This window comes from Solanum lycopersicum, chromosome 7, assembly GCF_036512215.1.
Source record: "Solanum lycopersicum chromosome 7, SLM_r2.1".
Taxonomy (NCBI): Eukaryota; Viridiplantae; Streptophyta; class Magnoliopsida; order Solanales; family Solanaceae; genus Solanum; species Solanum lycopersicum.
Window position 1 is genome coordinate 24,111,743 of NC_090806.1, and position 27,200 is coordinate 24,138,942.

The window sequence follows — 27,200 nt, forward strand, 5'->3', positions numbered from 1 at the left end:
ATTTTCCTTCTCCTGGAAATGAAGTTGCTTTATTAATTTGTTTGATTATATGATTTTGACACATGAAAAGCATTTAAACACCAGATTTAGTGCTATGCATGTCATTATATTCGTCTTTACTTATTCCATAACTTGCAGGTTTCTTTATTGGAATTTTCACGTGATCGCAAAATGATGAGTGTGCTTTGTAACCGGAAGCAGATGGAGATAATGTTTTCAAAAGGAGCTCCAGAAAGCATACTTTCAAGATGTACCAATATACTGTGTAATGATGATGGTTCTACTGTCCCTCTTTCTGCACATATTAGAGCTCAGTTGGAAGCAAAGTATAATAGGTTAGGCCTTTTTTATGTGATGGTTGTATTTTTCTACTTGTCTGGTACGTGCGTGACTGGGATATTTTAATCCAGATAGTTCAGATTGGAAACCTATATTCTGTTTGCTTTTTGAATAGGTAAGTTAATATTATATTAAAATTAGAGCAACCTAGTACTCAGATGTGGCAAGGCATAACATCACTTAGGGATCCTTCATTCCGAAAAGGTGGAACCAACTATAACTTAAGGCGCCTCATGTAGGCCTTGTGTATTTTAAACACCTCAAATAAGACCCCGCTGTGATGCACCCAATCTTAGCCTTTGAGGAGCATCTTTTTTTTTTGTTATTGTTTTTCATTCTTCTTCTTTTGCACTTTTTATCCCTACCACTTACTCCACCTTCCACCATAAAAATCTTTATGGAGACCCTTGCAAAACCTGGAAAAAAAACATCACCGTAATGAAATTTTTTATGAGAACATGAAAGAACAAAACACGAAAAATTGAAAAAAGAAAGCTTCTAGACATGATTCTCGATGTTCCTTCTCTCTCCTACTTTCTAGGAGGGAGAATCTCACTATTCCGGCAGCTTTCAACAGAATTAGACCTTCTTTCAAGCCACAAATAATCACCCACTGTGATTATTGAGAAACTACTTGGTATTTTTTAGATAAAGGATGGAGGAAACTAGAATCTACTTCAATGCAAGGTTCAAATCCTTTAATATTACTACTAGATGGGAGACTGATAAGGCTGAGTGGTACGAATGGGTGGAAAGGAGTAGGAAGATGATGCAAATATCTTCAATGAATAGGAAGGTGATGGAGTGGATGTGTGTTTGCCTCAGAGAAGCATCGAAGGAAAAAAGAAGGAAAATACGAGATGGAAGCAGAACATTTCTGTTAAAAAAAGCATAATGAATATGGGAGATTATAAGCATCATAACATTAAATAGAGGGGGGAAATCGGGCCTAATCATTCCAAAAATAGCAGATAATGCTGGATGGTTGGACATTTATTCAAAGATCACCTGGTTCAGTAAATGCTAGAGGAAGAAAGAGATGACACCTAGCACAAGGATGACGGATGTTGATTTTCCCTATGCAAGTGCTTTACATGAAAGTAAATGGCAAACCAGAAGCCTACGCACAACCAAGATTAATAGCAAGAAAGGAACCGTAGAAGTGCTAGACCAAATGGATGCACATGAGGATGGCCTACAAGGGAGATGTCTAGTTGGGTACTGTAGAGAGGAGAAGGGCCAACTTTAGCAGATATTCAAAGATGGTCCATAACAACATGGAAGGAAGTCTTCGGATTGAACATCTATAAGTTGTATGGTGAGATGTTCCTCGTCGAGTTCCCAAATAGATACATGGCAGAGCAGACCATTTATGGTGAATTGAGATGGAAAAATTACAGATTTCATCTCGAATGGTGGAAGCCAAGAGAAAATATGGGTTAGAGTAGTGGGAATTCCCCTGCACCTCTGGTTAAAAAGGTTTTTAAGGAAATAGGTGAAATTTGTGGGGGATGGGTTACTACAGAGGAGGAAACTAGGCTTAAGAATCATATGAAATGTGCCAGAAGCTTGGTTTCAAATGATGGTTGCAGCATCCCAAGGGAGGTGGTGATATCCCAATATGGTGTGAAATACCACTTTCCAATCTGGGCAGATCTCGGTATGAGATCATGCTGGAAAAACCAAATGGAGGAGATGAAACACATTACCCAGAGAAAGGCTTAACCCAATGGGTAAGGAAGGAAAGCTTCTGTGAAGAAGTACAAATCAGGGATTCTATAAGAGGGCAGTATGTTGGAACAACGGGAAAAAGTGTATCACCAAGAGCACATGGGAGGCACATGTCTCATTTAAATGAGACCTCTATAGTGGGTTGTTCACATAAGCCCATTTTGAAAATACCATAAAATCTATTTAAAGGCCCATACTTAGTTGCTAAGGTTATTTTTAACAATCTACAAGAGGAGAAACTGAGTCCCATAGAAGCCCATAATGCCTTAAGTTTCGCAGAAGACATAGCAACACATATTTCTCTGCATGTATCCTCTATAGAATCAGAACAAAGGAAGTCTTATGCGAAGATGGTGATGATGACAACTGAGTTTGTGAATGGGGATGGTTCACCTACACCAAACAAGGAGGCAGATTGACATAAGGTAAGAGGCTGCGACAGTATAAGTGCAGAAAGTGAAAATTACTGGATAATTCTCCTCGAGTGACAACACAAATATTGTCAACTGGAAAGTAGAGGAAGTTGAACCAATAATGATGCAATAACACAGTCTGCAAGGGAGAGAAAAAGAAACATTGGTCTAGGTGCAACATAATTTGATAAGACTGGGGAAAATATTTGGGGTTCACTTTCAAGGACTCGAGGAGGCCATAGAACTCTTAATGCAGATAGATGGGTGCTCGAAGCAAGAAGAATTGAACATGATATTGAAGTAAAAAAAAACAAGGATCAAGGGTGCACAAGAAATTAAAAGCTTAGTACCCTGTGATGTCAGGTATAAAAATACCGGTCACGGGAACAAAGGGAGAAATATTAGCTCTAGTTCTTGATGAAGCTCAAGTTAGTGTCTTGGATGTACGAGGGTTCAATGATAGAGAGATAAAGAGGCTAGTAAACACTTTGATTTGGGGTTCGAAGGCTGACATTATTTGTCTTCAAAACACAAAATTAGAAGGGAATGTCTTAGAAATGGCAAAACAAATGTGGGGCGTGAGATGGGTTGGACAAGCATATCTTGCAACTAGAGAATGCTAATTACACTTAGTTCAAAGGAGACCAACAGAAACAACCTTAAATCCAAATTTCAAATGAGTGGGATGACTATTTCGGAAATTTGAAACAACTTCAGCTTATCACTACTTGGAGGGTCTTGGAAAAAGGACAAGAATTAATTTAAATTTTAAAATTGGTGGCTGGAGACCGAAGGTTTTATTGATAGTGTAAAAAATCGGTGGTCCTCTTCCAACTTCTTATCTAGGCCGGCAAGCTCAATGATCTGAAGCACAAACTCAAAGAATGGAGGAAAGAGGAGACTGGGAACTTAGGAATACAAAGGAAGAAATTGCTTGAACAAATGGCAGACTTGGATACAGAGAGGGAAGATAAAATATTCAATGATGAAGAGATAGCTAAAAAGTATGAATTATTTCTAAAAGATGAGTTGTTGAAGGAGGAGGAGATTTCATTGAGACAAAAGTCAAGAGTTCTTTGGTTCAAAGAAGGCGATAAGAATACCAAATTATTTCACAAAATGGCAAATGCTCATAAAAGAAAGAAAAAATATAGACCAGCTAGTGATACATGGAGCAATTACGAAAGACTAAGTAGAATGGAAGGGGAAATTGTGGGGTATTAGAAAAGGTTGTACTCAGAAATCATCCTGTAGAGACGTACCCTGCAAATATTACTTAGTTTCCAGTTTCCAGTCCTTACACTGGAAAATAGGGTGCCATGGCCAGATGGTTTTACTATGGGTTTCTTTATCAAGTGTTGTGAGGTGGTGAAGCAAGACATCCTGGACACTATCTAAAACTTTTGTGATCAAGGAGTGTTTGAGAAGAGTTTTAATGCAACATTCATAACACTCATTCCTAAAGAGAAGGGTGCCAAGGAGTTGAGGGACTTCAGACTAATTGGCAGAATCCATAAGTTGCTCTCTAAAGTATTGAGTGAGCGACTGAAAAGGGGTTATTGGTAAGTTGATAGATTCTCAACAAATGTCATTCATTAAAGGGAGACAAATTATGGATGTGTTCTTGATTGCCAATGAAGCTGTTGAGTCCGGAGTTAAGAAGAGGAAGCCACTTATTCTCTCTAAGTTGGACATAGAGAGCTTATGACCATGTTAATTGGAGATACCTTATGAAGATATTAGAAATGATGGATTTTGTGCAAAAGTGGTGGAAGTGGATGAAGCAATGGATTTCAACAGTGTGCTTTTCTGTACTATTTAATGGTTCTCCGACAGGATTCTTCCAAATGTATGGAGGACCCAGGTGACCCTCTGTCACCTTTTCTGCTCCTAATTGCTATGGAAGGACTTAATAAGATGATCAAGACATCCAAATTAAGAGGTTAGATAAAGGGTTCGATGTGGCTAGAAAAGGGATTGACAGTCTGGAAGTGACACATCTACAATATGTAGATGACACAATTATTTTTTGTGATGCCGAGGAAGATCAACTAAAGCACTTAAGACTTATTTTGGTTTTGTTTGAAGGGATCTCTGGTCTGCATATTAACTCATAGAAAGAGTTTATGTACCCTATTAATGTAGTCAACAACATGAGTTGGTTAGGAACAATCCTTGGAGTTGAAGTTGGCATTCTGCGAACTACTAACATGGGATTACCTTTAGGAGCTGAATCTATGTCCATAGATATATGGAGCAATGTGATCGAGAAGTGTGAAAAAAACTTGCTATGTTGAAAAGTAAAAACACAATACTTGTCTATGGGTGGAAGATCGACACTACTCAATTTAGTACTTGGTATTCTTCCAACTTACATGATGTCCCTTTTCCCTATCCCACCATGGGTCACCAAGAGGCTAAACAATATTAGAAGAAAATTTTTGTGGCAGGGCAACAAGGAAAAGAAAGGATTTCACTTGGTAAAGTGGAAATCAGTGATAACTGGGAAGAAGAGTGATGGTCTGGGGATTAAGAACCTAAACTTGCAAAATAAAGCTTTTCAAATGAAAGGTTATGGAAGTATGCCAATGGTAACCAACTGTTGTGGGAAAGGGTGATTGAGGTTAAATATATACCAGAAGACAAATGGATGACCAAAGAAGTGACTACTCCTTATGAGGTCAACCTTTAGAGGTCCATTAGGAATCTATGCGATGAAGTGAAGAACAACTCAAAGGTGAATGTTTGTGATGGGAGAAAGACCATGTTTTGGAAGGATAATTGGCATGAGAAAGGCAACTTGGAAGAGTTATTTCCTGAAGTTTATAACTTAGTCACATTTTAGCGAGGGTTTATAGCAGATTTATGGACACTACAGGGGTGAAACTTCAACTTTAGAAGACATCTAAATGACTGGGAGGTTCAAAGAGTAGCTGAGTTTGTTAACACAATGGAAACTTTCAATGGTCTTCAAACAAGGAAGTATGTTCTATGGTGAACAGGAAACAATAGAGGACGATACAAATTTAATAGAGCTTATAAGCTAATGGATCAGACAAACCAACAAATTACAAATTGGCGATGGAAGCAAATATGGAAAAGCAAAATGCCCTACAAAGCATCTTGCTTTGTCTGGTTGTTGGCCAAGGAAGCAACTCTTACCGAAGACAATGTCATGAAGAGAGGGATAACCTTTTGCTCTAGATGCTCTTTGTGGGGATACTTTAGAGAATGTGAATGATCTGTTAGAAACACTGCAAGTACACTCAACAATTATGGAGAATTTTTTTGAGTCTCAGAGGCATCTCCTCGACTATGCCAGCGAAAGTTTCTGAGTCTTTAAGAAGTTGAGGGAAGCAGGAGTATGGGCAAAAGACGAGGCTGCAAATGACAGAGGCAGATGGAGACTTATCCCTCCTTCAATATGGTGGGCAATATGGAAAGAGAGGAACTTTAGGTGTCTTGAGAGCATAGAAAACAGTGTGCAGAAAGTGAAGCTCAACTACATTTTGCTATTATGTTTTTGGTGTAATCAGTTATACTCAAATAATGCTGTCTCTATAATTGATTTTTTGACATTTGTGCACCAAAAGAAAATAAGGGATCAGAAACTACTTAATTGAGCAAAGCTGATCTCCTGCCCTTCAAAAGCTCACCTTCTTTTGAAATGACCAAGCTAGAGAAGTAACATTCCATGCATTGTGGCTTCTTCTCCTAGCTCCACTCTTCCAACTAATCATCTAACTCCTTCATTAATCTTGGCATTACCTGAGTGAAACCAAGCCACGTAATCATATCCTCTCATAACATCGTGGCTAATTTGCTATATAATAAAATATGATCTGCATCATCACTGGTCTCCTTACAAAGGAAACACCAACTCATGTGGACAACCTATTGCTTCCTAAGGTTCCCTGATGTACAAATCATCCCTTCACTAGCTAGCCACGTGAAGAAGAATACCTTCGTTATTCATACCACACCATATGGAAAAATAACCTCCACCCTTACCAGAAGCTTCTTATAGAAGGACTTGACAGAAGACACTTTGTTATTCCCCAACTTTTCTCTACTCAAATCATTGGGTCTGTTAACTTCTCACATTTCTTTTGGAGTAATTTAGCAATCTCTGAGTTCCGTCACCTCCCAATCATGGATTTCCTTTTCAACCTCAAATCTTTAAAAGTTCCATCCCCTTGGGTCCTCCTAACTTGCTGAACACATAACTCCCTTTGGCATTAAATCATATATATAGTAGGGGAATTTATCCTTAAGCACCAAACTTTCACAACACTATTGCCCCCCAAAAAACTAACTCTACTCTCCTGTTAACCCTAAAAGTAATGTTATCATCCAAAGCATCCCACCCCTTCGTTATATTCCTCCTCACACCACATTCGAAAGGCATAGTGATCACTTTTGTTCTCCATCCCCCCTCCATTTCACCGTATATTCCAGCTATAATCCTCTCCATAAAGCTTCTCCCTCAACCCCAAATCTCCACAACCATTTAAATAAAAGAGCTTTATTGAAAGTCTTCAAGTTTGATTCCCAAATCCTCCCCATTTTTTAGGAGATGTCATAGATTCCCATCAAATTAAGTGAAACTTCTTTGCTCTGTCCGTCGCATCCCTAAGAAAATCTCTTTGCAACCTCTCCATCTTACCTATAACATAACAAGGTGCATTGAATAGGGAGATGCAATATTTAGGGATACTCTATAACGTGCTCCTTATATGCACTTCTTTGCCTCCCTTGGATGAGTATCTTTTTGCCACCTAGCTATGTCTTCTCTACCCTCTAAATGACAGGATTCCAAACAGTGAGATCCTTGTTCGACACGCCAGAGGCAATCCTAGGTAGGTAGTGGGGAGAGGCTACCTTCACTACAAGACATGGACAAGCGTGGCAATATTATGCACTACGTCAACAAGTATAATCTCACATTTACTAAGGTTGATTTAAGCCTTGAAGTCACTTGCAATCAAGTTAGAGCTTGTCCAAGATAGCCCAACTTGTTCACATCAGCATCACAAAATATATAGTTGGTATGCGTAAGTGATTTTTTCCCATATGCCTAAACCTTGGTGGATTGAATTACTCGGTACTTGTGTAGGTGAGAGGTATGCACTTAATGGAATAGTTGAGGTGTGTTCAAGTTGACTATCATTCCACTGGCGAAAAAATAATTTTACCTCTCTACAAGTGTTAAAAGTTGAATTTAATGATGATAGGATATAAGAGGTATCTAGGAGTTAAATATTGTGTTTTATTGCATTGTGTTGAGGCTTGGGCGGGTAAATTAATAACTAAATCAGGCACAAATCCAAGATGGAAGGACATATGTATTGTAGTTGTTTTTCTTTGTCTTGTGATTTGGAATGTTAGATATTCTCTACTCAAATGTATGGTTTTCTTTCTATGTGAAATTTATACTAAGGCACCAAAGTTCTAATACAAACGAGGCAATACTAAGTGAGTTCTTTCAAGACTAATTAGACTTCTTAACTCTTGGTGGATAAAATTATCTAGTACATGTGTTTAGGTAGTAAGTTTCTGGTGGATTAGTCATGTGCACATAACTCATAAGTTGGCTGAAATGGCATTGCTATCTAAACAGAGTTGTCCTAAGACACCGTTTAATAGACAGACCATTTCAAACCTTATGACCCCTTCTAATTGTTAAGTTTCTTTTAGGACATTTTACAAGAACTTTGAGATTTCATAATGTTTAATTAGTTGAGTTTTAGAACAGCTTTAAATGGTTGGGAAATTGACAGACTAACAATCTTTTTCGGAACTTTGGAACAGTTCAAAGGTAGATCAACTGAGGCAGATTACTTAATATGGTTAAGGAATAAGGAGAACAAATTACAGCGGAAGCAACATACTAAGTACTCACAACCTCAAATAATTAGAGTGGGATCTGGCCTTGGAAGATCTGGAGGGGTAAGATCCCTCACAAAGTTGCATGCTTCTCTTGGTTGCTAGCCAGAGAAGTTGCACTCACACAAGATACACTCATGAAGAGAGGTTTTGATCTTTGCTCAAGGTATTTTCTCTGTGATAAGGAAGAAGACACAATCTCTCATCTCTTTCTTCACTGAAGCTGGACGGACCAGTTGTGGAATATTTTCATTAACATTAGGGGTATTAATTGGAATATGCTCGGAAGAGTATATGATGTATTGAAATGCTGGAACAGTGATACCAATCCATCTAATCGGAAAGAGAGATGTAAAATTGTCCCAGCTTGCATTTGGTGGATCGTGTGGGGAGAAAGAAACAATGCAGGAACAGTGAAATCAATCCCTCTAATCAGAAACTAAAGTTGAAAACGTTTAGGGATTTTCTCTTTTTGGTGTAAACATAGCTTAATTGAGGAGTTGGAATCAGTTTATGATGTACTCGATTCCTTACGAGAAAATTGAGGACATGGAGCTTTTTTTTTAGCTCATCTGGATGTAAATATGGGAGAATACACACCCTTTGTGTAGTTTGTTATTAATACACAAAAACGTTACCTGCTCAAAAAAAAGTATAAACATTAAACAACCTTTTACATGCATTTCTTTGATCGAGGGATCCTTTGTTTTTTAGAGTTCAATTACTTTGTATAAGTTCTAGATAAATTCTGCTTCTCTGACATTCCAATCTTCTTATTGTTACAACAAGGGTGGATGTATGCCAGCCTTACCTCTATCTTTGTGGGATAAAAGGGAGATTGTTTCTCAGAGATCCTTGACTCAAGGAATTGTTTTCAGAAAATGGTTTAAAAGAAAAGCAAGGGTAAAGGTATGATGAAAATATTCGAGAAAAGAAAGCACAAACTATACAAACTTAAGACAACCAAAATGAAAGAAATGATGGTAGTAATAAAATTGTAGAATAAGATAATGCTAGCATAATAGTGGCAATACTGGTAAGGGAACCGATAAATGCTCTAGAATCCTGCTTCAAAAGTCTTGTGAGAGAAACCATTCTACAACCAACTAACCATCTATCCTAATTCTCGCTTTTCATGATCTCCTCTGTAGGGTTATTCCTTGGTGAGCTGAAGATGTGTCATGTCTAGTCTAATCTCCCCAATTCTTCCTTGGTCTACCCCTACCACTTCTGAAACCCATCACTGCCAACTTTTGCACATCCTCATGAGGGAGGGCATCTGTGGTCGTCATATTCTTATGCTCAAACATCTTAGTCTTGCTTCCCAAAACTTTTCCACCACAACTTCTCCCTATGTACCCTGTATATCTTCATTCTAATCTTGTCTCTTCTAGTATGCATACATATAACATATCCATCCAAGTATCCTCATTTTTCTTTCTTCATCTTCTGAACATGCAAATTCTTGACTGACCAACACTCCACTCCGTACAACATAGCCGGTCTAATAGTCAATCTACAAAGCTTATCTTTAAGTTTCGCTGATACATTATTACCAAGTCAAGAATGTATCAGTGAGAGACGTATGTTTGAGAGAAGCTTCAATTCTACTTGTATGACTTTAATTCCAAAAAAATTAGGTGCTTAGGAGCTCATTGACTTCATACCTATTAGACTGATTGGTAGATGTACCAGATCACCTCCAAATTACTCACTAAGAGAATAAAAATAATTATACATAAACTAGTCGACCCCAACATTTGGCCTTCATAAATTGGAGACAAATAATGGATGCCATTTTTATGGCAAATGAGTGTGTTGAGGCTAGAACTAGGTGTAGTGTCCCAGGCATCCTATGTAAGCAGGATATTCAAAAATCTTATGACCACCTCAATTGGAAGTTCCTACTGGAGACTCTTTCTAAAAGGGGTTTTGGAGGTGATGGCCAAGATGGATGAAGTTTTGCATCAGCACTGTGCAATTGCCAGTTCTAATAAATGTCTCTCGCACATGTTTCTTTTCTTCACAAAGAGGTTTAGGATAATGAGACCCATTATCTTCTTTCCTTTTTGTTATTGCTATGGAGGATCTAAATAATATGTCGAAAATTGCTCAAGAGAAGTTGTGGCTGAGAGGTTTTAGGGTCTCTAGTAGAGTGAGGGTTGATTTGGTGATTACTAACCTTCAATAGCCTTCTCTTCACAAAGAGGTTTAGGATAATGAGACCCATTATCTTTTTTCCTTTTTATTGTTGCTATGGAGGAGCTAAATAATATGTTGAAAATTGCTCAAGAGAAGTTGTGGCTGAGAGGTTTTAGGGTCTCCAGTAGAGTGAGGGTTGATTTGGTGATTACTAGCCTTCAATAGCCTTCTCTTCACAAAAAGGTTTTGGACAATGAGACCCATTATCTTCTTTCCTTTTTATTATTGCTATGGAGGAGCTAATAATATGTTGAAAATTGCTCAAGAGAAGTTGTGGCTGAGAGGTTTTAGGGTCTCCAGTAGAGTGAGGGTTGATTTGGTGATTACTAGCCTTCAATATGCGTATGATACTCTTGTCTTTTGTGTTGTAAATAGAAAACAACTCAGGATTTTAAGGGTAATCTTTGTTCAATTTGAAGCTCTCATGTCTTCACATCAATTTGAACAAGATTTTCTTGTATAAGTCCCTGATTTACTCTCTCTGGCTAGCATTTTGGGTGGAAGGATAGGAGACCTACCAACTAAATACTTGGGATGTCTTTCGGAGCCAAAAGCAAATCCATAGGCATTTGGAATGGGGTGATAGAATAATGTAAATAAAGGTTGGTGAATAGGAAGAGCCAGTACCATTCTTTAGAGGGAAGATTAACACCCATCAGTAATGTTTTGGAGTTTACGCCAGTCTATATAATGTTTCTTTTACCTATCTCCAATGGTGTCATTGATAGCCTAGATTCTATGAGAAGAAACTTCATGTGGGAAGGAAATAGTGAAACTAGGAAATTCTACTTGGTCAAGTGGGATACTCTGTTTAAGAGTAAACGGGCAGGGGGTTCGGGGCAAGGAAAATCCAGTTTTGATGCCTCATGAGGTAGTGGTTGTGGAGATTTGCCTCCACTGAATAAGCACTGTGGAAAGCAGTAATAAAGGCTAAATATGAAATGATCACTGGATAACTATAATGGTCACTAGCACTTATGATCAAGCCTTTGGAGAGCCATCAGAAACCATTGGCCAAAGTTTAGAGGAAACTGTTGTATCAAATTGGGTAATGGTCGGAAAACCACTTTTTGGAAAGACATATGGCTAGTACAAGGATCTCTAAAAGCATTGTTTTCAAATATTTCACCCTAAACCAGCAGCAAAGGGTCACCGTGGTCGAGATATGGTCAAACCAAGGGTGGAATTTGAGTTGAAGAAGATCTCTAAATGACTGGGAGATCCACGGTTTGGTGGAGTTTACAAGGTCTCGGGGCAGTTCAAAGGAACTACTGATGCATAGAATATTTTAGGATGGCAGGATCACTATCAAGACAATTTTATTGTCAAAAGAGCCTACAAAAAGTTTAACCCTTGTAACAGTCCGTGGAATGGGTGGCCTTGGAAGCTGATACAGAAAAGTAAAATTTCATTACAAAGTGTCTTGTTGTACTTGGCTTCTTGCCGAGCAGACAGTTTAGACCCAGGAAAACCTTATAAAGAGAAATATTCAACTGAGTCCAAGGTGCTTCCTATGTGGTGAAGAAGTAGCGATTGTCGCCCATCTCTTCCTTCACTGTAGGATAACCAACATTTTCTGGAATGTCTTCATCAACCTGAAGGACATGAACTGGGTTATGCCTAGGAGAGTTACCGACTTTGAGGATATAGAGTAGTTATGCAAGCATTACTTGGCATAAAGAGAGATGAAAAATCATTCTGGCTTGAATTCGGTGGTCTATGTGGGAAGAAAGAAATCTCAGATGCTTCTGGGCCAAGTGTAATTCCATCCAGTAGATTAAGTTCAAACTGCTTAGTTTTGTTTCTTTTTTGGTGTAAATAAGAGTACATGGAAGATATAGAATCAATTACATATGTTTCTGGTTCCTTGTAAATCTTTCTATAGGATTGAAGATCTTCCAACTACTCTCCACAAATGTAATTAGGAACCTTTAGTATGTTATGGCAGATTCTAATATTTTGGTATAGAAAACAAGTTGTTACCTTCTCAAAAAAAATAAATATACATAGGACAATGGATGTGAGCGTCTATTTCATCCACCTCGCTAACGTGTCCGACTCCTCGTCGATTTCTCTATTTCCTTCTCACGGTTGAGTGGGTAAAGTTGTGTCTTAAGTAGGTTCAAGAGGCTCTACTACTCTCGATATTGTCATTGCTATGGTTGTTGCAGATATTATGTTGAGATGGAATTTGCTAATCTGTATCAGATATGGTGATATCAATGCTTCAGACCAACTTGAGTATTTTGTATAACCTTGTACTTGTGCCACTTTAGATAGTGTACTAAACATAAATATGGTAGTCATTATCAGACTTATTTGGCATGTCCTCTAAATGCATGGATGTGCATATTTCTACCATTAAGCTTCTAATGTGTCAACGGGTTTTTGTAGTTATTTGAAAATATGCTGTATTAATGCATATTTAAGGATATTTAGGTGATGCATAACATTTCCCCCTCCAGTTTTGCAGGAAAAGAAACTCTTAGATGCTTAGCTCTAGCCTTGAAAAGAATGCCTATGGGTCAACAATCACTCTCCTTTGATGATGAAAATGACCTTACATTTATTGGGTTGGTATGCTCTTTCTTCTATGTGCCTTACTTTTGTATGTAAAAAGCATTACAACTTTTTTGATTTGTTTATTTACTTTTTGCATGATATATAGAGTACTAACTTAAAACAATCAATCAAATAAAATGATATTTGGAGATTATTTCAAGCAGGTGTTTATCAGTTTAGTCTTTCAACTATGAACTTGAAATAAAGAATTTGCAATTTGGAGGATAGATTTTAGGGGTATTTCAACCAAATTCTCAATTTTCAACATCAAATACTTCCTTTTTTCCAATTTCAACAAAATTATGTTCAATGCCTAATATTGGAAATAGACGGACCTGAATAAAGTCGAATAGGTACAAAGGATTGAAATAGGCTACTCCAAATAATTTGGACTAGGGGCGTTTAATTGATTTGATTGGTGCCTGTAGTCAAAGTCAAAGTCAAAGTCAAGCCTAAAAATTAATACTCAGTCTACCTTGTCAAATCTCGGGACAAATTACAAAATATGATTACCTATAAGCTTGCGAGTCCAAATTTATGTTTGGTTTCTCATTAATGTCCAGTTTCGTGGTCAGATCCCCTATTTAACTCATTTAAGGTACTAGGTCAAAACCCTCGAAATTTGGTATTCAAATCTCACAAATCTATGATTTAAATTCAACCAAAATCACTTATAGAGATCTGGTGGTGTCAGGGTGAAACTACATGAATGATTGGGAACATATCACTCCAATAATGGCAAAGTTTAGGTTTGGATTTGTCACTGTTCAAATATGTAGAGATCTGTTCCTTCCTCGCGAATGTGGCACCAATCTATGCGATAGGGGAGATTATCTTATGCTGGTGTGTGTGTATATGTGTGGAATACTTTTTTAGAAGTTATTCATCCTTAATGCATGAAATCGATACCAATCATGATCTTTTTGCACCTACGTGTTCTAATTTGTAAGAAAGCTTCATTATCAGAGTTTTAAGTACATCAAGTGCTAAGATGTTAAAGTATCTACATTGAACTTATAGAAACTACTCTATCAAGAACTATCAATGTTTTCATGTCCTCAATTCTTATAAAGTAGTCCTTATTTTGGAGTATATTTAATACATCGAAGGAAAGATACTATGCAAACCATTGAGTTTTACAAGGAAAGTCTAGCAACTGATGACAACACTCACTGAAAAATCAGTCTTTATTTTGGAGTATATTTAATACACCGACTGAAAGGATTTGGTCAAAATGTCAAAACCATTTGTGATATGTGTGAATTTGTTCATGTTGAAGTATTTGATCCTATGACTTGTTATTCTTTGGAAGAAAAATGACACTTTGACTGTTGCAATAAAGAACATATCTTGTTTGAGCAAATCCTAATTTCCACCTAGAATCTTTTCAACTGGAGTAACTCTTTACACGTTTCGACGACAATAAGCTCAACAACTGTAGTAGAGAAGAAAAGTTACTTTTGCGACCTTTTTCCAAGATGTTGCTTCCCTGCAATAGCAATCAAGTAGCCCAAAATTAGATTTAGAGCTGTCCACATCTGATGGTATACCTAAATCAATGTAACCACAAAAAGATGGGTTCCATGTCCGAAATACGAACTCTAAGGAGTACTGTCACATATATGCCTATGACTTGGACAATGGCATAATCTGGTTTTGTAAAACTCATTATGTACATCAAATTGCCGATATATGAAGCATACCGAACTTTCTTAGTACTATCCTTCACCAACATTACTTCATGCTTGGCTTGAAGTGCACAGCTGGAGGTGTACAAATGACCTTAGCTTGATCCAAGTTGAACCTATGAAGTACCATCTAACTATACTTCTCTTGTGATAACCATAATGTTTTGGCCTCCCTCTATCACACCTATATGCATCATAAGGATCTGCCTCATTGGTTCGAAGACTTCATATTAAAAGATTTGTTCAATTCCTGCTTCATCTTTATTTTTAATGACAAGGGAAACCCACAATCGCTACCCTATGAGTGTGCACAAGGTAAAACCCCCGCTCCCATGCAATAACTCGCAAACCACATAGGAGAGGTAACCCGCACTAGGCAAGCCCGGTGCGACGAGTTCAACCCAGAAGGCAAACCCCTTGCTTTCGTTGGCAAGGGGTTTCAAATGCCGTGAAACCTCCAACATTGATGTCCGAAGCCCAAACAACTGGGCCACCTCGAAGGTATTCCTGCTTTAACTTTTGGATCGCACAAACATTATGAATGACGACAAATATATCATCAACATAAATCAATAATATAATATATTCATTATTAGAGAATTTCTGCACAAAAATAATTTCCAAAGATTTCTTCTTGAACCCTTAGGGGTCGTTTGCAGGTGTTAATTATGTGGGTATTAGTAATGTAGGTATTAGTTATACATGTATAAGTGATGCAGGGTTTAGTATACATGTATTAGTTATGTAGGTTATTAGTTATGAAGGATAATTATGCATATATTAGTTGTGTAGGTATTAGTTATGTCGAGATTATAATACACCAGTGAGTTACTTTTTATTTCTTAATTCCAAAAGTAATTAGAGCTAATATTGTTATAACGATTAAAATAGCCAACTATATCTAACAAATTACAATTAAATAAGTAGCTATATCTAAAAACAATAAAGTAAATAACAAATAACTAAAGTAATTAAGTAATTTGTATTAAATATGATGCAATTGAGCAATAGGTAATTTAAGTTAAAATAAATAACAAGTAGCTAAATATATTGAAACTTGTATTGGCAGTGCATTATGGAGAAACTAAGGAAGGAAATTAATTATAATTAATAGACCGTACCACCAAATAGAACAATTAACAAGAATTTAAGCAAAGGAATTAAAGTAATTAAGCAACTAACAAGGCAAAGAACCCAAAGAAGAAATTTGGTAGTAATTTATTTAACATGTATTAATTATTTGATTTATGGTAAATAAATATACATTTAAAAGTAAATTAATAGGGGTGGATGCATTATTTACTATTTTAATACATGTATAACCAATACCATATAACTTATTTCACCTTTTACATTGCATAAAATTATGCATAAAATCCGTCATAAGTTATGTAAATATTAATTATGCATTACAATAATGCAACCAAACACTGTATAATTTATACAATATTTGAAAACCTGCCAACGAAATATTGTATAAAATTAATACATGGATAGCTTTTATCCTATTTGCAAACCAAACATGGTTTAAATTAGAACATGAACAACTTGGTTATTTATGTATTAACTTTGGGCATATCCATCTTCTAAACAACCCCTTATTGTTTCATAACTGAGCCAAACTTCCTGTTTCACCACCTAGGAACTTGTCTCAACCCATACTAGTTCTTCTTTAATTTCAAGGTACAATCCTCTTTCGCTTATGACTTCAATACTTTGTGGTTACCCCTATGGATCTCCTCATCTATACTTTGGAGAAACATGGTTTTCATATTCATTTGCTGAACCTTCAAGTATAGGTTGGTAGCTAAGCCTAGAAACGTGTGAACAGGGACATCTTCACCATTGGAAAAAATAATTCATCAAATCAACTCCCTTTTACTGCCATAAGCTCTTCACTACCAATCTAACCTTGTATTGTAAGCTAGGTTGCTATTTTTGTGTTTCACTCAGAACATTCACCTATTTCTCCCAAGTTTTTATGTCTTTAGGTGGTTTAAGAAAATCACAAGCATGATTATCATTCAAGAATTTCATCTCATCCTTCATAGCATCAAACTACTTTTTTCCCACTATGCATGACTTCTCCAAGACATTTAAGTTCCCCCCTCCCCATGTTGTTTGTTAAGTGTACATACTGGGAGAGTTAACATTATGGAGGTCTTTTCTCCAATGAATTTAAGAAAAGTTTCAGAGAATTTGTAGTTGTTGGTTGAAGGTCAACGATGACATTATGCAAAGGAGCATCAATGGCATTTCTACCTTGTTGATCATTCTAGACATGATCATTTATCTTCATTTCATCTTAAAGTCTCAGGTCTCAGCATTCTGAAGATTTCGTTTAGGTGCAACCGTAACATGGACTAGATAAACCACAACTAAGCTCTCATTACTCTGAGAATCTAGTTTCGTAGTTTTTTTTTAAAGATCTTCAATAGTGTGGTCTTGAAATAGCACAACATCATGTCCTTATCAACTGGATCATAACCAATGAAGGTACATGAGAATGCTTGATTTAGACCTTTGATCTTTAGCTTAAACAGTTCACACTCGAAAATTCCTGGTGATCATAAGAAACATTACTATCAAATCAAACTACGTAGGGACATTATCTTCCTAAGAAACAGTGGGCGATAAACTGATAACATATGAAACAATATTAAGTGCTTCTACCATGAAGAAATTTGGCTGGCTAACCTGTGAAAACAAGCATCTAACCCTCTCAATTAAGGTTTTGTTCATCCTCTCGACAAACCATTTGATTGATTAGTCTTTTGGAGAAGTTCTTCATGATAAATGCCCAATGCTTTATAATAATTATCAAATGGCATTACAATGCAAATGCATTTCACATTTCAGTGTCCCCATTTTTCTCTCTGCCAAGACTTGAGATTCTTTAAACACATCATGTACTTGATCCTTGAGCTTCAGAGGAAATACTCAAAGTTGCAAGAAGGATTACCTACAAATGCGACAAACTTTAGTTTGCCACCTTTACATTTTACCTTAAGAAGACCACAAAATCGGAATGTACCAGGTCTAGCAAATTAGACTTTTTTAATGATGGATGACTCTAAAAATAGTCCTTTTGTTTCTCAACTAAGCGATAAAAACATAAGTAAATTCATATCCAACAACCAATCCCCTATTTCACTCTTATGACTCCGCTTTTCATGTCATTAAACTGATAAAGTATCACTCAACAACATTTATTGTGTTGATTGATATGGAACATTGTGATTTGAGGACATGTTACCTGAAGCCATCACCGACATCTCAAATATACTTTAATAATTCTCATCATCAAGATTTCCTGTAGAATATGATCCATGCGAGTATTTGCATGCTTGATACACACACACACACACACACACACACACATATACACACACACACACACATACATATATGTGTGTGTATTAGCATGAAGTAATCATTAAACCAGAATTTAAAACCTAAAATTTGTACTTTGCATCTAAATAAAAAAATTCAAAATGATTTTGGTAGTTCTTAATCATATATTTCACTTAAGCTAGTCAGTAGAGGGCTTACTTTGAACATTATTAGTGCATACACGTCACAAGAGAAAGAGTTCAAACACTTCTAGGAGAATTTGGATGAACTTGTGAGGGATATACCACATACCAAGAAGCTATTCATTGGTGGAGATTTTAATGTTCACTTCAGGGTAGCTTTTATTGATTTTGTCATTAAGCTTGGAGGATTCTGTTTTGGGGTTAGAAATAGTCACTTATGGATTTTTCTAAAGCTTTCGTGTTGGTGATAAGTAATTTGTGATTTGTGATAAAGGAAGATGACAAACATACTTTCATATATTCTAGAACGAAGAAAAGGCACATTGTGTTGGGTAATTTGGAACATTAAGAGAGACGTCAAGATTTTGGACATTGTAGTTATCTTAGGTTGAATATTTAAGGGTATTATTCTTACGATTAACATGGTATGTGCGACTTGATCAAATGAGATTTTTGTGGAATTTGGGAAGAGTATAGGCAGGGAAGGCATGGTGTGGTTGATTGGGTTGTTTAATGCCACTTTTAGAATGAAAAATACTCAAAGAATGGAGGTGGAGTATATTGGTTATGTTGTACAAGAACGAGGGTGATATCCAAAATGGTTGCAATTACAGAGGTATCAAGCTATTAAAGGATACTATTAAAAGTTTGGGACAAAGGTGGTCAATATAAGGGTGAGCAATAGTTTGTCCATATCTGAGAACTAGTTCGTATTCATACAGTGGCGATCAACAATAGAAGCCATTCATCTTGTCAGGAGATTAACGGAGAAATACAAGGAAATGAAGATGGACTTACATATGAAGTTCATGTACCTAGAAAAGCTTATGACAAAGTCTGGAGGGAAGTTCTATGGAGATGCCTAAAGGCTAGAGGTGTTCGCATGGCTTGTGATTAGGGCTATGAAGGACATGTATGATGGAGCCAATACTCGGGTAAAGATAGCATGAGAATACTTGGAGCATTTCAAGTCGAGATAGATATGCACCAAGAATCAACACTTAGCCCGTTTCTATTTACCTTGATGATGGATATGTTGACAAAATATTCGAGGTGAGGCGCTAGGTGTATGTTATTTTTAAATGACATAATCCTGATTGATGAAACTTACTAAGAAGTTGACGCTATTATAAATTCAATGATGCAACACATGAGGCAAACATGAAAGTAAAACTTGATACACAAGTTCCTAAAAGATAGTTTTGTGTATCTTGGGTCTTTGATCCAAGGAAATGAGGTTTACAATGATGTCACTCATTATATTGGTGTGATGTGGATGAACAAAGGCTTGCTTTTAGAGTCTTGTGTGATTAAAAGGTACCACCAAAGCTGAAAGGTAAAATCTATAGAGTGGTGGTTAGACCAGTTATGTTGTATCTTGTATGGGGCAGAATGTTGGCCACTCAAGGACTCTTATATTCAGAAGATGAAAATAAGGATGCTGTGATGGATGTGTGTGCATACTAATAACAAGAAGATTAGGAATGATGATATCCGCGATAAGGTAAGAGTGGCTTCCCTGGTGGACAAGATGACTAAATAGAGACTCAGATAATTTTGTCATGTGAAGAGGAGATACGCAAATGTCTTAGTGAGGAGGTGTGAGATGTGAGGTTGAATGTAGTGGGTATGAGGAGAGGTAGTGTTAGGTTGGAAAGTATTGGGAGAGATGATTAGATAAGATATGGTGCAGATTCAGCTAACTAAGGACATGACCTTAGAAAGAAGGGTATGGAGTTCATAGATTAGGGTAGAAGGTTAGTACAGAGTTGAGCGTTGTCTGTTTTTCGATTGTATTAGGTTTTGTGGTAGTCTGGTGTGCCTTGTCTGTCGTAGTACATCCTTATTCATGTAATTTCTTGCTTTTGTTATATGTTACCATCTGTTTTTTATTATGTTTAGGGGATTGCACTATATTGTTGATGTTACTTTTTCTAGCCCGTATGCTGTACACTGCTTTCATATTAGTTGTCATTAAGTCTTCATTGCCCTTTTCTCATTATCACATTGTTTTGTTTTACTTGAGCTGAGGGTTTTTCAAAGACAACTTCTCTACCCTCCCAGACCCCAATTTGTGGGAGTTCATGGGGTATGTTGTTGTCACTCATATATTTCACATAATTGCAGTTTGTAAGCATAGTAATTTTTTGCATATTAACATAGTGTTGTGAATGCCTTGCTTGGGGCACACTTGAATCCTGAAGTTAGGTGCAAAACAAGTTGTTCCCTTCCCAGGTCCCTTGCTTGGGCTGCAGTTAGGTGCAGGCATCAAGACTCGAAGGCATGTGCTTCATCGCCCATGGTTTATGTCTTGAAGTGCAGCACTGACAAGAAATATTTTACCTGATTGTAGTTGTTTATATTTCATTTAAGTTATCACTGCTTGGGTTAATATCGATTACTCATTATCAGACATATATCGATCTTTCTATCTTTTTCTTCATTTGCGCTTCCTTCATAAAATTTTGTGCTATGTTGTGCAGCACTTTAATTGCCCCTATCTACTTAAGTGGTTCTCATTTTAATGTTGACCATATGATTATGTACCTACTGTTATATTTTCTTAATTGAAGGTTGGGATGCTTGATCCACCAAGGGATGAAGTAAGAAATGCCATCCTTTCTTGTATGAATGCAGGCATACGTGTAATCGTTGTTACTGGGGATAACAAGGTAAAATGAGTTGTCCTGTGATAATGAATATCTCAATCTGCAATGATCTGCTCTGGACCCAATTTAATATATACATAATTTTAGACAACTGCAGAATCCTTGTGCCAAAAAATTGGTGCCTTTGATCACTTGGGAGATTTTACTGGGTTTTCTTACACTGCCTCTGAGTTTGAAGAACTCCCGGCATTGCAGAAATCAGTGGCATTACAACGGATGACAATTTTATCCAGGTAATAATATTGCTTCTTATTGTTACTGGATCCTCGTTGAATTCTTTAATTTATGTATATAAAACTTATTGACTCCTAGTTTCCAACTTATCCTTTTGTCATTTATAATGGTTGATTTCCATGTTCTTAGGGTCGAACCATCCCACAAAAGGATGCTGGTTGAAGCATTACAGAATCAAAATGAAGTGGTACCTTTCCCCTCTTTTGGTTGTTATTTTTGGTCTTTCCTCAAGTTAGTTTGCCCTTTCACAATTCTTTTGTTTATACTAGAAACTAGAAAGGAACATAAAAATGTGGCTTGTAACTTTGTCAAGAGTACAATAGCTTTCGGTAAAGTATGAATCATGATAAGCTGTTTTGAACAGGTAGTGTGATGGCAGTAAGGCTGGTGAAATTGCACTTGTACACACAATCATTTGCTTTCAAAACATTACCACTTTGTCTAGATGCTCGGGAGACTTCTCCTTCTGCTTGTTAACTGTGTGCTTATTTATCTATATGATGAGGGGTAGTTAGGCATCTCGAATGCTCCTTGGCTTTCTCTGATATGTTGTTCCTTTTCATGTCCAAATTTCTGAACTTACATCGTCATATTTAATGATGCAAGATTCAGACCCTATTATATAAATATTCTCATGTCCTTGTGTAAATCTGTTCTGATCTTATAGCTTTCTTCTCAAGCATTTCACTACCTGAGTTTGCTTAACCTTGTTATCATTGAAATGGACCATAACCATGTTGAGTTGTTACCTTTGTTATTACTTTTTTTTAATCCTTTGCATGTGAAATTTCTTTCATCCTTATTTAAATGGACAGGGGTCTCTTTGTCTTGTCCTTAAGTGTTTGAATTACCTAATCTTGCTTAAATTCTTCTATTGAAATGCACTATAAAATTGCAGCAAGCAATCCGTGCTTTTAGTTCCATGCTTATGAAATCTCTCTCTTCTGAGTTATTCCTGTATTACAAACTTAGTTCGTTCTCTTTTCTTTTCTTTACATATAGATTTTTTTATGTATATTTTAATTCAAAGGTTGCAATGACTGGAGATGGAGTAAATGATGCACCTGCACTGAAGAAAGCAAACATTGGAATTGCCATGGGATGTGGAACTGCAGTTGCAAAGGTTCTTGCTTTTTCTGTGTAGCTTATTTCTGGTGATGAATTAAAAAATCTAGCTACAAGTCTTTACTGATTTATATTAATACTTCCACTGAGAAGTGAATTTCAGAGTTCCCGGATGCACTCTAAAGCTTCCCCTTTCGATAATCAATAGATTTAAGGTTGTTATGATTTCTAGCTCAGTAATATGGTTATTCTTTATGGATGCCCATGATTAGGAATCCAGTTATTAGGAAAGTTTTCTTTGCTTAAACTGTTCTATTTTATGTAAGTCTAAACTCCTATATCATGGATACTCATGTATATTTTGTCTAAAATAAATTCAGCAAGAGTTTTTCTCTTTCACTATATGGAATCATAGTCTCTACAATCTTTAAGTAAACATAAGTAGCTTCCACTTACTGGCAGAAGGCATAATTGCCCAGGTTTTCCTTTTCCATAATATAGTTGACTTTTTCAGTTACCATTCTAATGACATTAGTTTTATTTCTGATGACACCATGCCAGCTTTTGGTGATTATTTTTGTGGCATCATCTTTCCTTCGACCCGACCATTTTACAGGTGAATTTACAAGTAAAACATTTTCTAAAGCTTCTTCTGTCTTCAGGGGATCAGTATTTGGGTATTAAGGTTTCCTCTAAACATAAGTTTTCGGTCATTTTATAAAATAATATATTCTCTTCTTTTTTCTTCTTAATATCAGAATTTGGTTATTGAGTCCCTCAACATTGAATTTCTGGTCATTGTTCCGGGAAGGTCTTCTTGCCTTTTTCACCTCATGGTATAAGAATACGGATTGAGTTACATTTTCCAATCACTGTTTTGAGGAAGTACAATGGAGGGGGGGGGGGGGTTATTATTTATCAAACTTATTCTGTTTGTCTGTAAAATAATAATGGACAATTCATTATATATCAAACCATAGGTTTTCCTAGCCCCGAAAGGAAGAGTTTTGAATTCTTTTTTCTCTCTGAGGGTTCAGGAGATTGAATGTAGTTGTAAGATAATAAAAAAATTGCCTGGGTAGCTGAAGTGGTGAAAAAATATGTTATATCAACCATAAAGAAGGCTCCCAGATACATTTATTGAGGCCAGAAAAGACCACTTCTTTTCCTGTGATAGACTTCAATTATCCCGCATCTCCTTAGAGTTTTTTCTCTAATCATGTAGTAATGATTAATTTTATAACTATTGGAGATCCAATATGGTTGAGAATATGATACATTTTGTTGTGGCTTTCAACTCTTACGCCATCACAGTGGGAAGATATGCGCATGTTTGTCCAAAACTCAGAAGTTCAGTTGGTAAATGACAGGGGTTTATGCTCCAAATTGCAAACAGAGCGAGACATGATGTTTGGTGGAGATGAGGGTTCGGGGAGGGGGGGCTGCAAGGGGTTTATTCGCAGGGCCTTGAGTGGTAGGGTGAGACTTTAAATAGTTGAATTCCCCTGTGAAAAGAGGAATTAAATACCAGGTATTTCTCATATTTCGTTGAAGATATTGAGCTGAGCTGGAAGGGGCAGTTACACATGGACCAAAGGAAATAAAGAGGAAGTATCATCCAGACTCCAGAGTTGATAAGCTAATTATTATATGGAATGGAATGACAACTTTGCACGATTAAGCAAGAAATCCTAGCAAGAGTTAGTTCAAACCATACTCGTGGGAATATAATACTTCCTGTTATAAAATTAGCGATTGGAGACCGAAAGATTCAATGACAGTGTCTTGGTAGACTTCCATTGTCACAGAAGGAATTCCAGATAACATTCTTGCAATTAAGCTCAAAATTTGTAAACGGAAATTGAAAGAATGGAGCTTAAACAATCATATAGTAACATGGAAGTGATGAAACTTTTTATTCTAAATCTAATCTCATAATTGGATACTATACAACAATAAAGGTATGTCTGAATTAGGAGGAGATTTTCAAGAAAGCAAGTTTTTGTATAGAATTTAGAAGTATGCCAGAATGGAAGAAATAACATGTAGAAAAGATCCAAGGCAGTATGGAAGAAATAACATGTAGAAAAGATCCAGGGCACTATTGCTTAGACAGGAAGGCGGAGTACCCTTCAAGAGTTGCCAATGTACACAAGAAAAACAATATTATTTATCAATCGGTGGAGGGAGGGATTATGGAAGTTCCAGAAGGTATCACAACGGAGATTATCACGTTTTATTAGAAGCTTTATCTGAAATTGAGGATGGCGGCCTAACTCTAATATGAACAATTACTCTTCGATTTCTAATGCGGAATAAGAGGTCCTAGAAAGCTTATTTGATTATGGAAGTGCCAGAAGATATCAAAGGGAAAAATCACCTTTTATTAGCAGCTTTATTCTGGAATTGAGAATGGCGGCCTAGCTATAATATGAGTAATTACCCTTTAATTTCTACTGAGGAATAGGAAGTCCTTGAATGCTCAACTCTATCTGCATTGGTCAAAGCTTCTGGATATGCCATGTGTTTTTCATCAAATGTTGGGAGGTAGTCAAGACAAATATAGTGACTACTAACAAAAAATTTCATTCCTAGGAGATGTTGGTAAAAAGCTTAAGTTCCTACTTATGTGACTTACATCCCTAAAAACAATAGAGCTAAGGAGTTCAGACACTTGAGTCCAATTAGGTGCACCTTTTAACATTGACACTTGAGTCAAATTGAAGTTAATTTTCAACGCTACAAAAGTTTGTTGTGAACAATATGTAACTTGAATGTTTAATAAGCAAACACCTTTTTTACATTGAATGATTGTGAATTTTCAAAGTATTGTGACTTTTTTGATGAGTTGTGACTTTGCTGAAGGTTTGTGACTTTTCTGATAAGGCACAATAAGCACATGTTCATGCTATCCTTTGCTAGCTATAAATTTTGAAGTTCTCTATCATTTTTAGCATCGATAACCTGAATGTTTAATTATTATAATACCTCAAACTAACCCTTCGGGATGGCCCAATGGTGTGGCCTTGGGACTTCCATGTTGAAGGTCTCAAGTTTGAAACCTCTTATCACTGAAAGCAAGGGGTTTGCCTTCTGGGTCGAGCTAGTCGTACCAGGCTTGCCTAGTGCAGGTTACTTTTCCTATGTCGTTTGTGAGCTATTGCATAGGAGCAGGAGTTTTACCTTGTGCACATCCAAAGGCTAACAACTGCGAGTTTCCCTTGTTATTAAAAAAAAAACATAATACCCAGACTAAAAAAATTCTAACTTGAATATTAAATTACTATATTACACCCATTTACTATATCTGCTATGTTTTACATTTATATTTATTTATTTATATTTTATTTTATTTAAAGCAGATTTCTTTTCACATTAAAGGGTTGTGACTTTTCTGATTAGACACAATAAGCACATGTTTATACCAGCCACCCTTTGCTGGTGGTAAATATAGAAGTTTTCTCTCATTTTTAAACATAGGTAACTTGAATAGTAAATCATTATAGTACCCCAAACTAAAAAATCTTAACTAGAATGTTAAATTACTATAATACACCCATTTTAGTATACGTGCTATGTTTTACATTTATATTGATTTATTTATATTATATTTAAGGCAAACATCTTTGCACTTTAAAGAATTGTGATTCTTATGATAAGGCACAATAAGCACATGTTGATAGTACCCTTTGTTTTTCTATAAATAGAGGAGTTCATTGGGCTCAAACTTTTTTAATCTTTCATCTTGGTTTATTATAACTCCCTTTGTGCAACCACAATTGTCCACTATTGACTTGAGATCAAGATTTTACCCTTATTAAATATCAGTAATCTGAACATTTATAATGAGTAGTATTTAATAGAAAGGGTAAAATTGATACAAATTAGTGTAGTACTGATTGCTTTTTATGAACTGGATAAGTATTGTTAGACATCCCAAAATAGTATAGTGGGCAAGTAAAGATGAAAAAAAGGAGTATTATTTTTGAATATTTTTTCTTCTTTATTTTTTTTTGTGTCTTCTCTCTATTAGTCTTCTTTGATTTGATTTTCTATAAAAAGTCGTAATTTTATTTGGGCTAAAAAATTTAGTTCAAATAGACACAAACCAGTGTTGTCGAAGGTACGTTTAAGTCCTGAAGAGAGGCTCAAAACGTGTTGAGCGCTTCGTCTCGCTCAATGTGCTTTTTGGTGGCGTCATCAAGTTGAATGTGTAAGCTTTCCAATATAGTTCGAAACAATGAACTTTATATACAAAAAAAATGTATTTTCCGATTGCGATTATGTCCAGCTTTTGTCATTCTTAATTTTCTTTGATTTGTAACCTGCAAAAAGCCTTTTGGGTCTAACATACCTAATATTGCATATGAAAGCTTTTGTCGTCATAAATAATTAGTGTTTGTACCATGCTTAAGTTTCATGAATTAGGTGTTAGTATTAGTTTATCTATGGTACTACTTGTTTGTTTCTTCCATTTCGTTTATCTAATTATCTTCTTGTTGTTACTGCTTCCTTTTTATCTTGTTAAAGAATGATAAAAAGTCCCACATCGGTGATTAATGAAATGGATAGACTCCTTATAAGACTTGGGCAATCCTCCTCCCTTTGAGCTAACTTTTGGGGTATAAGTTAGGCCTAAGACCTAATTTAAAATGGTATCAAAGCAGGGCCCGTCTCACCCGATGTTGGATCCCCAAAATCAAAATTGTCCACGCACCAGATGCTAAGCACAAGGCATGAGGTGGAGTGTTAAAGAATGACAAAAAGTCCCTCATCGGTAATTAATGAGATGAGTAGACTCCTTGTAAGGTTTGGGCAATCTTTCTCCCTTTGAACTAGCTTTTGGGGTATGAGTTAGTCCTAAATCCTAATTTA

General features: G+C 36.3%; 1 protein-coding gene across 5 annotated transcripts in view; it reads left to right on the forward strand.

Moving 5' to 3' along the window:
- Positions 1–27,200, forward strand: part of LOC101256303 (calcium-transporting ATPase 3, endoplasmic reticulum-type) — an 86,400-nt gene that overhangs the window by 41,529 nt on the left and 17,671 nt on the right. For all 5 annotated transcript variants that reach the window (XR_011210647.1, XM_004242901.5, XM_019214832.3 and 2 more), the window contains 6 exons: positions 139–335; positions 13,037–13,148; positions 20,931–21,029; positions 21,114–21,259; positions 21,390–21,447; positions 22,291–22,383. Coding sequence is in view for 4 of the 5 variants with exons in the window: in XM_004242901.5 (XP_004242949.1) it covers positions 139–335; positions 13,037–13,148; positions 20,931–21,029; positions 21,114–21,259; positions 21,390–21,447; positions 22,291–22,383 (705 nt within the window). In the remaining variant the exon portion in view is untranslated. The remainder of the gene's footprint in view (positions 1–138; positions 336–13,036; positions 13,149–20,930; positions 21,030–21,113; positions 21,260–21,389; positions 21,448–22,290; positions 22,384–27,200) is intronic.